Source organism: Anabrus simplex, chromosome 1, assembly GCF_040414725.1.
Source record: "Anabrus simplex isolate iqAnaSimp1 chromosome 1, ASM4041472v1, whole genome shotgun sequence".
Classification (NCBI taxonomy): Eukaryota; Metazoa; Arthropoda; class Insecta; order Orthoptera; family Tettigoniidae; genus Anabrus; species Anabrus simplex.
Genome location: NC_090265.1, coordinates 1,672,214,298 through 1,672,228,111, shown reverse-complemented (window position 1 = coordinate 1,672,228,111; position 13,814 = coordinate 1,672,214,298). Strand labels below are relative to the sequence as shown.

At 41.1% G+C, this 13,814-nt stretch overlaps 1 protein-coding gene across 2 annotated transcripts in view; it reads right to left on the bottom strand.

Annotated features, from left to right (window-relative positions):
- The window catches only part of LOC136881738 (suppressor of lurcher protein 1), a 340,894-nt gene that overhangs the window by 147,995 nt on the left and 179,085 nt on the right, over positions 1-13,814 (bottom strand). For both annotated transcript variants that reach the window (XM_068229457.1, XM_067154173.2), the window contains exon 2: positions 3,579-3,765. In XM_068229457.1, the coding sequence (XP_068085558.1) occupies positions 3,579-3,765 (187 nt within the window). The remainder of the gene's footprint in view (positions 1-3,578; positions 3,766-13,814) is intronic.

The window sequence follows — 13,814 nt, the reverse complement described above, 5'->3', positions numbered from 1 at the left end:
GCACACAGCACGCGCCCCTAACCGCGGGGCTAACTCTCGCTAGGTCCCGCTATATGTGTCATGTACTATACTTCCTTACGAATGACGTACTGTAATACGAACCAGTGTTTTTTTTTTTTTTTTTTTTTTTTTTTTTTGCAAGTTGCTTACGTCGCACTGACACAGGTAGGTCTTTCGGCGACCATGGGACAGGAAGGGGCTAGGAGTGGGAAGGAAGTGGCCGTGGCCTTAATTAAGGTCTGGTGTGAAAATGGGAAACCACGGAAAACCATCTTCAGGGCTGCCGACAGTGGGATTCGAACCCACTATCTCCCGAATACCGGACATTGGCCGCACTTAAGCGACTGCAGCTATCGAGATCGGTCTAACCAGTTACTAAGACACTTAACTTGAAATAACATTAGATAATGGCATAACATCAGATAACGGAATATGAACTGTTTCCTCATGGCGTTGGATGTTGACATTCGGGACAGGAGTAAAGGTCTCTATATTCACAATAATGCTACTAATTCTCTGCGCGGAGCTTTGAGCTGAAACTTCCCCGGGAATAAGTGACTTCCACACAGCGATCCATTATGGATGCAGTGGAGCTAATAGGATTGAAAGCGACAAGAAGGGACTAATCTGAGAGCCTTTAGCAGCATTAAACCAGGGAAGCTTGATGTAAAATTTAATTACGCAACGCTGTGCGATATATAATGTAACAAAATTTTATGAATATTTATATCAGGCTCGTCTTACCAGTTGCTCGGGTAGGACACAGTTCAGGGAGGAGGACAATTTAACTTCGGAGAGATCTTCGATAATACTGAAACAGGGTGTTAGGATAGTTAAAACTAATTTCACTTCTCAAGGAGGTAGCGTGATTTTATTACCGGATGAATTTACTGAAACGATATAGTTCGCTTCTGGACCATATTAACTCCATTCACGAGGTTATTTTCAACATGGAAATCGACAATGAGGGGAAGCTACCGTTTCTGGATGTTCCTAGTCAAAGGTAAACCCCAATGGAACTCTGAACCAGTAAGTTAGCAGGGATCGGATGATAGGGGAGGGGGGGGGGGAGCGGGTTTGTAGGTACAAAGTGATGATAGAACACAGTGAAGGAGCTTGTGCGTGTGTTGTGCGCGCATGCACGAGTTTTCAACTTCAGGACACTGATACAAGTGAATTATGTTGATATTTAGATTGCAGTTCACTAATCTTACGTTAATAATTCTGATTAATACTTCTGACTCGGGAATTGGGTTTTTGTGTCCATCCTAACACTCTCCTCTTCATATTCACACAACACACTACAGTACCAACCACCACAGAAACACGCAATAGTGATTACATCCCTCCATATAGTGTTGGCGGCAGGAAGGCCATCCGGCCGTAAAACAGGGCCAAATCCACATGTGTGTGACGCAGTTCGCACCCGTGACCCCACACGTGTGGGACAAGCGGTAGGAAAAGAATAAGAATAATAATCTTACATTAAAATACAAAACAAGGATAATATGATCAAAGTCAACAGTTTTACAGGAAATGGTGTATTCATTATATAATCAAAAGTCTAACTTTCGAGGCTTCTTAGAAAATAGGTACAATAGATCTGCTGGTTCTAAAATTATGTCTCTGAATGTTCATTTATTTTATTGCCAGTTTCTGCTCATTTTCTTTTTGTAAAATTTCCATGGGGGATTCTAACCCCCAATAACCCCTTTGGCTACGCTCCTGCTCTGGGCCATGCAGTCTAGAGGAAACCCACACAAACAAATAAGTACATGCACGCCTTTCCTCACCACCACCAATTACAAAAGCAAACTGTTCTAAAATCACCAATTAATAGGATAGTGCGCTAACCATTTAGCCATGGAGCCGGACGCAGAACCCAGTGAAGAAGTGAAAAATTCACCTCACCGGAACCCTCAGATGAAATGGATGCTCGTTACATAACATCGAGCGACTTTTTAGGAACGTAGAAGGCCATGGTGGAAAAGAACGCAGGTGAGGAGAAACTGGCCCTTCCGAAGACAGCCATACTTCCATACATCAGAAACACGACAGACATTATTAGGAAGATACTAAGCTAATACGACATCAAAACCATTTGCAAACCACATGGGATTACTGTTACCACATGGGATGTTACTTGGAGTCTACCATATTGAACGTAGTTGTGGTTTCTGATACGTAGGAGAAACGAGGTGTCTGATTTCTACCCGACTAATAATGGCGTGCGGCATCCGGAGAGGCCTGGTGCAGGTCTTTCGAGTTGACGTCGTAGAGGCCACCTGCGCGTCCTGAGGATGGGGTCCTACCTAGGATCAATTGTAGTGCTGAAAATGGCACAAACACTCAGCTACTGAGAGAGGAATTAACTGATGAAATTTTGAATCCTCGCTCTGGCAGGGAATCGAATCATGACCCCTTGAACCAAAGGCAGGCATGCTAACTAGCCTATTTAGCCATGGAGCCGGACTCTACCCGACTAAAAGAAAGCATCCGTCACACTAGGAACCAAGACACAGAAATGTCAATCAATCAATCAATCAATCAATCAATCAATCAATCAATCAATCAATCAATCAATCAATCAATCAATCAATCAATCAATCAATCAATCAATCAATCAATCAATCAATCAATCAATCAATCAATCAATCAATCAATCAATCAATCAATCAATCAATCAATCAATCAATCAATCAATCTCCACTGATCCGCATTTAGGACTGTTGCCCAGGTGACAGATTCTCTATTTGCTGTCTACCTAGCGTTTTCGTAAATAATTGCAAAGCACTTTGGAAATATATTGAACATCTCCCTTGTAAATTATTCTCATTCCTAACACCTCTCACTGTAAACGAATAAATGCCCCAATCTGTCTTCTTGAATCACAACTTAATCTTCATACTGTGATCTTCCCTTCTTTTAAAACTACTGCTCAAACTTACTCGTCTACTAATGTCATTCCGCGCCATCTCTGCTCTCACAGCTTGGAACATACCACTTAGTCGAGCAGTTCATCTCCTTTCTCCCAAGTCTTCCCAGCCCATACTTTACAACACTACTCTTTTGTCGGAACTCACCTAGAACAAATCGAGCTGCTTTTCTTTGGATTTTTCCACTTCTTGAATCAAGAAATCTCGGTGAGGGGTCCCATACACTGGAACCACATTCTAGTTGGGGTCTTACCAGAGACTTATATGCCCTCTCCTTTAAATTCTTACTACAACCCCTAAATGCCCTCATTAGCATGTGCAGAGAACTGTACCCTTTACTTACATTCTCGTTTATCTGATTACCCCAATGAAGATCTAATTAAAATTGAGAGAACTTTTCCTATTAGTGAAACTCACAACCTGAGTTTCAACCACGTTTATGATAATACCAGCCTGCTGTCAATTTCAGAACATGTCTAGGTTTTTTTTGCAGTTGTTCGCGATTGTGTAACCTATTTATTACTCTCTATATAAAAACGTCATCCGCATTATCATTCCACGGCTTTCATGTCCTGAGAAGGTAGAAACTCGAGTGACTTAATGCTATATTACTTTTACAGAAATTCTTGAATATTTACTCACTATGTTGGATTGTCTATGGGGTTGTAGAGACTGAAATCGTTAAACGTAATTTGTATCCTTTCTCGTCCTCGGCCGTGGAAGTCGTAGCGGCAGTGAATACGTGCCGGGTACGGGTTGGGGTACCCAGGAGAAGTCAAAGAACCGTTCTTGGCCAGGTCGCTGTTGAACAGGACATCACAACTGGAACCTGTAACACATAACAGTGTACATCAGCTGAGTATGGTTTAGTAACTGGGACATTGTAGGTATCTTAAATAAAAGTTGACATTCATACAGTCAGTCGATTCTATTATTTTCACAATATTTAGTTTTAAGCATGCAATTTTATTTTTTGAAGGTTCCTTCAGTTCAAAATCCATAGTTCGTTTGATCAATACTAGTTGTTGTTTGTGTCAAACAGTCCATAGACTGAATGCAGCTCTGAGTGCCACCCTATCCTGTGCTAACTTTTTCATTTCTTTGTAACAACTGCATCCTACACCTACTCTAATCTGTTCGTGATATTCATGCCTTCGTCTACCCCTACCGTTCTTACCACCTATACTTCCCTCAACAACTGAGCTTGCATTCGGGAGGTAGTAGGTTTGAACCCCATTGACGGCAAACCCTGAAGATACATTTTCGCGGTTTCCCATTTTCACACCAGAGAAATGCTAGGGCTGTACCTTAATTAATGCCACGTCCACTTCCTTCCCACCTCTAGCCCTTTCCTATCCCATAGTCACTGTCTTATCTGTGTCGTTGCGACGTGAAAAACAAACAAAGAAAACCTAACTGAACAAGTTCTGGGTGTCATAAGGTTTGTCCTCACTCTTCTTACTCTTTCTCACATTTCGCGAAATCGTTCTCTCCTACCAATTCGATTCATTATCAGTTAATTCGTGATTCGTTCTATCCAAATCATCTTCAGCATTGTTCTGTAATAGCACATTTCAAAAGCTTCTATTCTCTTTATTTCTGAGAGTCATTACCCATGTTTCACTTCCATATAATACCACATTTCAGACGACAGTCTTCAAAATCGTTCTTTCTAATTCCTATATCAATGTTCGAAGTGAGCAAATTTCTTTTCTAAAGAAAGGCCTTGCTTGCTTGTGCCGGTCTGCATTTTAAGTCTTCCTTATTCCTGCCATCGTTAGTTAATCTGCTACCCCAGCAACAATATTCATCTATTTTCTTTAAAACTTCATTTCCTAATCTAATATTTCCTGCAACACTTGACTTCGTTCGACTGCACTCCATTACCTTTGTTTTAGCTTTATTTATTTTCTTCTTGTACTCCTTCCCCAAAACTGCATTCATACCATTCAGCATTTATCCAGATGTCCTGAAGACTCAGATAAAAGAATAATATCATCGGAAAATCTCAGAGTTGTGATTTCCTTTCCTTGGATTGTAATTCCCTTTACAAATTCCTCTTTGGTTCCTTTTGCCACCTGTTCTATGAAAACTTTGGAACTGCAGCCTCGTCTACTCCTATCTGGATTGCTGTTTCCTTTTCATGGCCCTCAATTTTTACTAATTTAGATTGACGTTTGGGCAGATTGTAGGTAATCCTTCTTTCTCGATATCTGATCTCGAACGATCATCTCTACCAAAATTAAATATAAATCGAACATGAAGTCAAATACAGAAATTGAATGACTATAACCTGTCTTATGTCCTTTATTTTTAAATTCAAACATTATACAGTATATACTTGCTATAAATTGTATATATTGATAATGACACAGAAGTACTTGGTGTGGTATTATCAAAAGATTATTTTTCTAGGTTTGCTGGAGATTGTGAATTAAAGCGATCGGTTTCATTTCTAGTGGTAAATCATTGTTGATACTGAATTACAGATGTGTTTCACAGGTGGAAATATAAATTGAATTCCAATTTTAATTTGATTTAATAATTTTCTTTTACAAGTCTCATGGTGACGATGGGACAGGAAAGGGATAGGAGTGGGAGGGAAGCGGTCGTGGCATTAATTAAGTTACAACCCCAATATTTGCCTGGTGTGAAAATGGAAAACCACAGAAAACCATCTTCAGGGCTGCCGACAGTGGGGTTCGAACCCACTATCTCCCGAATACTGGATACTGGCCGCACTTAAGCGACTGCAGCTATCGAGCTCGGTGATACAATGATTTTTAACTTGAATGTAAAAATGCTAATAACTAACTTAACATTGAACTTTATGGTTCTCATAAAAATAAATATGCACTGAATAAGCCTTTAAACAAGATGAAATTGGTATGCTTGAAAATAAATAGCATTGTGTAAGAATATTAATTTAATATTAATTAATCATTACTGTTGAATATATATTTTTACTAGTGGTTTAACGTCGCACTAACACATCTAATATTTTCGGCAATGGAAGGATGGGATAGAGCTAACATTTTGAAGATAACGGCGGTGGCCTTAGTTAAGGCACAGTCACACTATTTGCCTTGTGTGAAAATGGGAAACCGCGGAAAACCATCTTCAGCGCTGCTGAAATGGGATAACCGCCATCCTCCGAATGCAAGGGGGTTGTAGTAAGGATGTAAAGGAGAGGGCATATAAGTCTCTGGTAAGACCCCAACTAGAGTATGGTTCCAGTGCATGGGACCCTCACCAGGATTACCTGATTCAAGAATTGGAAAAAATCCAAAGAAAAGCAGCTCGATTTGTTCTGGGTGATTTCCGACAAAAGAGTAGCGTTACAAAAATGTTGCAAAGTTTGTGTTGGGAAGAACTGAGAGAAAGAAGAAGAGCTGCTCGACTAAGTGGTATGTTCCGAGGTGTCAGCGGAGAGATGGCGTGGAATGATATTAGTAGACGAATAAGTTTGAGTGGCGTTTATAAAAGTAGGAAAGATCACAATATGAAGATAAAGTTGGAATTCAAGAGGAAAAACTGGGGCAAATATTCATTTATAGGAAGGGGAGTTAGAGATTGGAATAACTTACCAAGGGAGACGTTCAATAAATTTCCATTTTCTTTGAAATCATTTAGGAAAAGGCTAGGAGAACAACAGATAGGGAATCTGCCACCTGGGCGACTGCCCTAAATGCAGATCAGTATTGATTGATTGATTGATTGATTGATTGATTGATTGATTGATTGATTGAAACAAGCTCACAGCTGGGCGACCCTAACCACCCGGGCAACTCACTCCGTTTTTCTGTTAATTTTAGGGAGCCATTCTTAGGTAAGTCACTATTGAACAGAACTTTGTATCTGGAACCTGCAATACTATTATCACGTAATGGTGAATGCCAGATGTGTATGGGTTGAGGTACCAACAAATGTTACGGAGTCTTGCTTAGTCATATCTCTGATGACATCATGATTGGAACCCGTAACATGATATCCCGTGCTCTGGCACTCCGCTCTTCACGAGGAGTTGCCTGAAGAGAGCCGTCCGGAAGAGCGGTTAGTTCCCGATTTCCCTTTGGCTCCTAGCACGCCTCTCTTTCTAGCTCTTCCCCTTTCCAGCATTAAGCGCACTCATCAATCGTTCCATCACATCACAGCTCCTCCTCTTATAGTCACATCATCTTAATTCTATACAACTCTCCGAGCAACGAGGCACAAGGTGCTAAGAACTTATTTATTTAGAGTGATTCTTCCAAGGCCCATGATTGTAGACAGGATAGTACGCTTCTGGGCTTATTCCATGTCAAGAAAACAAGGTGAAATTCTTTACGTTTCACAGAGAACTTTGCTCCGCCTCTTCAGAAGAAAATATCGTCGTTCACGAGGACGTCCTTTCCTCCCTCGCCACCCGCCTACGTCCTTCTTACCTCCACCCCCGCCTGACTCACACCCATGTTTCTCATTTTTCTGCTACCACTTTCCTTTCCATGTTCAGCTCTATTCCTGTCGGTCTTCGTTGCACTTTTTTTTTATGGGAAGTCTTGCTTGTGAACAGACGATATTTTCTTCTGAAGATGCGAAGCAAAAGAATTTCACCTTTTTTTTTTGCTAGTTGTTTTACGTCGCATCGACACAGATAGGTCTTACGGCGACGATGGGACAGGAAAGGGCTAGGAGTGAGAAGGAATCGGCCGTGGCCTTAATTAAGGTACAGCCCCAGCATTTGCCTGGTGTGAAAATGGGAAACCACGGAAAACCATTTTCAGGGGTGCCGACAGTGGGGTTCGAACCTACTATCTCCCGAATACTGGATACTGGCCGCATTTAAGCGACTGCAGCTATCGAGCTCGGTACCTTGTTTTCTAACACGGCTAAAACCCAAAAGTTTATATCATATCTAAGATCTTATTGTTATGAGTAAAACATTGTCTCTTTTATTTTAATTCTACAATGACCCAATTAGTACACACACAATTTATTCTTATCTCCTATGAGTAAAGTCTTTACCTGAACGAGCGATATTGTTAGACTCCACCATTCACTTCCACTCGCACGCTCAGTCCCTTCACAGTTGCATGCAAAGCTTTGAACACAGGGCTGCTAACCCCCACAACACACGATGACTCTTCCTTGGTTCGACTCCAGAGAAAGTCCACCACTCTCACGTTCAGACACGGTGAACTACTAAACATTGACAACTAAACAGCGCTCACACAACAGCAACAGTTCAACATTGTTAACCAGCACCATAATACGCCTCACAACAACGGTAATTAACAATGCTCCAATTCTACTCACGACAGACGTTTCTCACATTGACTCGATGTCGGTCTTACAGCCCACGGTAGTACACTCACGCACGCATGCACGCAAGGAAGCAAGCACGCACACAGTAATGTTACGTCTTCAGCATTGGTGATTTTAATACGTAACTAGTAAAGTTGGCAGCAGTGATGAGTCATAAAAAAAAAGAGGGCGGCTATATTTGCTTTTATGTGACTAACCTTACGTGCCGAGGACTATAAAGCAAATCTTATTACTTCGTCCTCGATAAATATTGCCTTATCAGCGGAACACTATCAATATTGGAAACCTTTAGGAAGATTAACCACGAGACCAAACCTTGCTAGGACATAGTGTACCAAAGGCTCAACAGTGAGCCAGTTTTTATGTTGCTAGTATACCTGCAGAAATTAAGGAATGCGATGAGTCTTTCACAAATGTTGTTTTTCAACGCTAATTTAAGTGAGTAAGAAGTTTAAATAAAGTGTAATAAATTGTAAATATCATCACTTATTTCATTTTAATTCCACTGAAGTTAAAAAGTACACAAAGATGTTAGTATTGCAGAATACACTTCATTGTAGTTGTGGAAATTTAGAAGTCGTGAAATACACTGTTCGCAGTCTCATCCTGTACATCTTCACTTTCTGTCTCAGAGTCCGAATATTTATATTTTGCTCTAAAATTCCTCCGTAACGAAGACAAAATTCCCGTAGAGACCGTGGACGCAGTAGGTCGTTCCGTCGGGGCATACTATTTATTCTCTTTCTGGCTTAATCTGCCTTTATGCTTCTTCCCCATATGGACAAGCATGCCTTTCTGAGAAACGGTTTTATCACAGTGAAGGCATTTATTTATTGTCTCTAAATCGGTCTCCATTTTGAATGAGGACGGTGGATACAAGGAAAGTTTAATGATGTGACAATTCATGAAAGAGTACCATAGTGACCAGAACAGCGTAACTAAAATCTAGCGCCTAGCGATTTCGGCGAAAGTATTACTAATTAACAGAGAGGTCAGGCTGCATTCTTGCAAAGAGAGTGTTGTCTAAGTATCATATTATCGCTGCCATCTATTGGTAGTTACTTGAGTTAAACGTAGTATAATGCGTGCGCTATTTTCAATGAATGGTTTGCTTACGAGGGAAGTACCCCAGCTCGAACGCCTAAAACGGACTGGAAGTGCGCCTAACATACGAAGATATGTCTGTTCTACTACCCATCAAGGGCATTTATCTCTAAAACCCCGCATTAGTGTACAATCAATGTTTGGAAATTAGGGCGTACAAAGATTGCAGAAACACAATTCACAGGAGAAACTACCGCGCAACGGGCACTTCGGACCATTATATTAACAAGAAATAGATGTGGTGTAGTATCAGCTGGCAAAAGGTTGAACACGTGTTTGCAACAAGAACTCTTAACACATGCAGTACCGTGTTGACGTAGTCATCTTTCCCACAATAGAAGATATTGTGTTGTCCTTTATTCGACGTCGAAGTGTAAATGTGGAGTTTCAATGACACAGCGGAATGGAATAGTATGCACGCTTAACGAGGGCAACATGTAGACATACTACATTATTTACAATGTTCCCGCATTGCAATAGTCCAAACTGCAATGCCACGGTGATCACATTATCAAACGAAGCAACAGGAACATCCACAAAATAACCTGCCCTTTGCCATGGGTATGTTAACATAGGTCTGTATCTCGTTGCAGATAGTTGGTTGTAGATGACGGAGTGAAGACGGATGATGAAGTATCGATCATGTAACGTGGCCTGCGTGATATCTATTTGCAAACGTAAAAAATCAACAAGACGTCACACATAGAGCTTGTATTGCCTAAAAAATGTTCATCCAGAGGTGACAGTATTTGGTTGTCTTTGGTGGCAATATCTTTAATGCAATATATTTACTTGGAAAATATTCTTCAATGACGCTGTAGTCTTTGTGTCCTGGCCAGGAATCGCAAAGTAATAGACCTCTCTCACCAACATGTTCAGCGAGGATCGAACTAAAGAAGCTCTTCATATGTGCTTTAGTCATTTTTCCACTTTTACTCGCTTCAACATGGCTGTTCCGTGGACACATTGCTATCATTTTCTTTGCAACCTGCGGACCAATCGTTCCATCCTTTTCCTGCAGACAAATGTAAAGCTTGTTCGCTAATTTGCCATTCATGGACACAGCCATATCAATTGCGTAACTATGCGTAGAACTATGCACAGACTGTTCCAGACCAACTGTTTTTTCCCTCTGTTTGAAAGTGTTGCAGAAGACGTTAGTTCATAAAAAAATTGGCTCTGATCACTCTTCCACACGCATTCCTTCATTATATTCCCGTCTTGAATAAACATGTCCACGTATGCCACAAATGTTTCTGCTGTTTGTATAATAACATGCTCTTCTTCAATCTCTTTGCGAGCCATGAACATAGTGATATGTCTGGATGAAATATTATATTCGTCTCTGAAGGCCCTGACAAAATGCAACGAAGCTTTAAAATTGTCCAGAGAAACTGCTCTAGCGGCCTCCAGAGCCCACGCTTGAATGTGTCAGTAGTGGACCACTGATCCATTATCCCTAGCTCTGTAAAACTGTGCTTTTACAGACTCTTTTAAAACCCTCACTTTTAATGTTTTGTATCCCTTGAACAAACCTGGGTCTTGTCTTTTGCAAGTCACATAATCTAAAATTACCTTGCAGTTTGATTTCGACCTAATACAGCTATAACGCTTCATTAGTTTCTGATAAGAATTGTAACCGCGATTATAATAATCCTCATAAATGTTGTCCAATGTTCGGTCATCAATACTCCGTATCACACTTGTCCGTACACGTTTTGGGGGTGAAGGGGCGAAATCACTGTCACATGTAGTACCTTCCGTTGCTGGAATGTCGGGACGGTTGGAACCCTCATACTCATGTGCTGTTTCTTCTACGCCGTCCACCTCACAGTCATCATTACTCTCCAATGTGTCGGTATGTAGTTCTGTTACAGATCATTTTATTTCTGCGGTATGATATCATATAACATGCATGCAAATGGCCCATCCTCCACTCCACTTACATCTTCATTATCCAGTGTGTAGCGTCGGCGTACCTTTTCGCGCAGCAACTTCACAACATTCACAGGGTTGATTGGTGTTGTAACCAAGGATGAAGTTTACAAAACACAACTTTTATTGCTTCACTTTATGATATTTACACAAATAACTGAAATTTATTTTGAAGCAAAAAGGAATATTGAATCTTGAGAAAAGTCTGTCTTTATACAATATGTACAGGTTTACAGTCTTTATATACACTCCTATCTTGAAAAGATAGTCTTTGTGAATTGACACGTTGATAGTCGAGAACTATCTGGCACACTAACATAAATGTCTTGAGAGTCCTTGTTAGTTGAAGTGCCTGAATTCCTAAAAAGCAAGTTCAATTGATTGAAGAATTTCCACCTAGCGAAACTAAGGGAGCTTGCATAAATTAGGGAATGAAAATGGCTTGTAAAAGAATTACGGAACATAGGCAGCGGAAACAGGTAAGGGAGCGGTGACCAGAGGTGAAACCTCGTACTGCCAGAAATTCAGTCCACCTGGTCGAAGCACATTTTCAAGAGGAGTAGCCTCCGTGCTCGACGTAGGGTGTATTCTGGAGCTGGACACCGGGGCAAGTGGGCAAGTGAGCAGGCAGGGAGCTCCTATTTATAGTACACTCGATGGTCAGGCACGCGCACTGAGGGCTGCGCGTCGAAGCTAGCAGAATGATACACAGGCGCGCGTGCAGCTGGCTGGCGGAGAGAGAGGGAGCGCCGGACATACAACAATTGGCTTCCACATTCTCATGTCGGACGTTTGTGTGTGCACTACACTACGACACACTGTAACTGACTAACAGGCATTGCGTCTACAGCTCGAATGCAGAGCTGCCTGTGCGCTGACTGTCAGATGGCGCTGGCGACCGAACACGTACTTTTACAGGTGAATGGCCTTGACAGCTATTGACATAGGTACAACTCTATACTTTAAGCCCACTTTCTGTCGGTTTTAGCCGTTCGAGCCGGGGTACTTCCCTCGTTAGTAATATGCAATCTATGACTGACAAAACAAGATCGATTAAAATGGCTACTATCGTTGGTACCAAATCTATTATAACCAAGTACAATAGCTCACAAAAAGATCCACGATTCCGTCGAATAACATCAACCCACGAATAAACAACAAAAATTAGCAGCAACGCCTTAGAAACCAACCTGGCACTTGTTTCTTACAGCGGAATGTCAGAACACATCATCCGCCCAGTCATCTTGAATCTGCAGACTCGGATAGCAACAGTAGAATTTCATAAAGAAACCAGTTCGTCCTTTGAGCTGCTAGGATTCACAATCTGTTGTGTCTGTAGCTTGAACTGCGTAATACAGGAAATAATTAAAACTGGTGAACAAACTGGAAAGTAAGTTGAACATGATGATGGAGGAAAACACTGGACTGCAGACATTACGAATTTGTTGCACTCCAGAGCTAAAATATTGTTCCGCTTATTCAATCGATGTAGAACCCTCATTATTTACTTATATGTAAGTTACTTCTGAGTTATGAACTCAATAAATTTTCCACGGAAATCCTAGAAAAAGTGTGTGTAATCTATTATGAGGCAAACTACGAAAACAGTGATGAACTAAAACACTGTAAAGAAAACAATATATTCAATTTGCGTATGGACTCGTTCAAAGTATGAAATATGTGCTAGCTTATTTTAATGTTGATTAATTAAATTTGGTACCTTACTAAATGAGTGTTATTCTTGACAACATTTTTAAGTGCCCATTTGACATTTTATAGAATTGACAGAAAAACAGACACTCTGTAGAAGCTTGTGGTGGAGGGAAAGACCGCGAGGAAGACGCCCAATCAAATATTTCATCCAGCTGCAGCAGCTGGAGTTCTAATCTCTTCATGAGGTTACCCACATACCTACAATCCGCCAGACTCGAAGAAAGCAAATTAGGAAGTAAAAACGGCGAACTCCGCCATGCCCTATCAAGGGTAGAGGAATGAGGGGGAGGACACTTCCAATTCCATTTACTGGTATGCTAGTTGCTTTACGTCGCACCGACACAGATAGGTCTTATGGCGACGATGGGATAGGAAAGGGCTAGGTGTAGGAAGGAAGCGGCCGTGGCCTTAACTAAGGTACAGCCTGGTGTGAAAATAGAAAACCACGGAAAACCATTTTCAGGGCTGCCGACAGTGGGGTTCGAACCTACTATCTCCCGAATACCGGATACTGGCCGCACTTAAGCGACTGCAGCTATCGAGCTCGGTCATTTACTGGTATGATTTACCTCATTAATATCACGTGTTTTATAATACAAGTAATAAAATATTTGGATTTTCAGGAGCCAACAAAATGTACTGGTGTTCACTCGAAAAATAATTCGCACTTTTACACTTTCTCCCATATATTATTCCGGATGCATTGATGCTGATTGACGCATGTCTCCATGATAACGGAGGGCATTTAAAAAAGAGTTTCGTGGTGTGTACTACAACTGATGAATTTCATCTTATTCTAATATCGTGTTGACAATATATCAA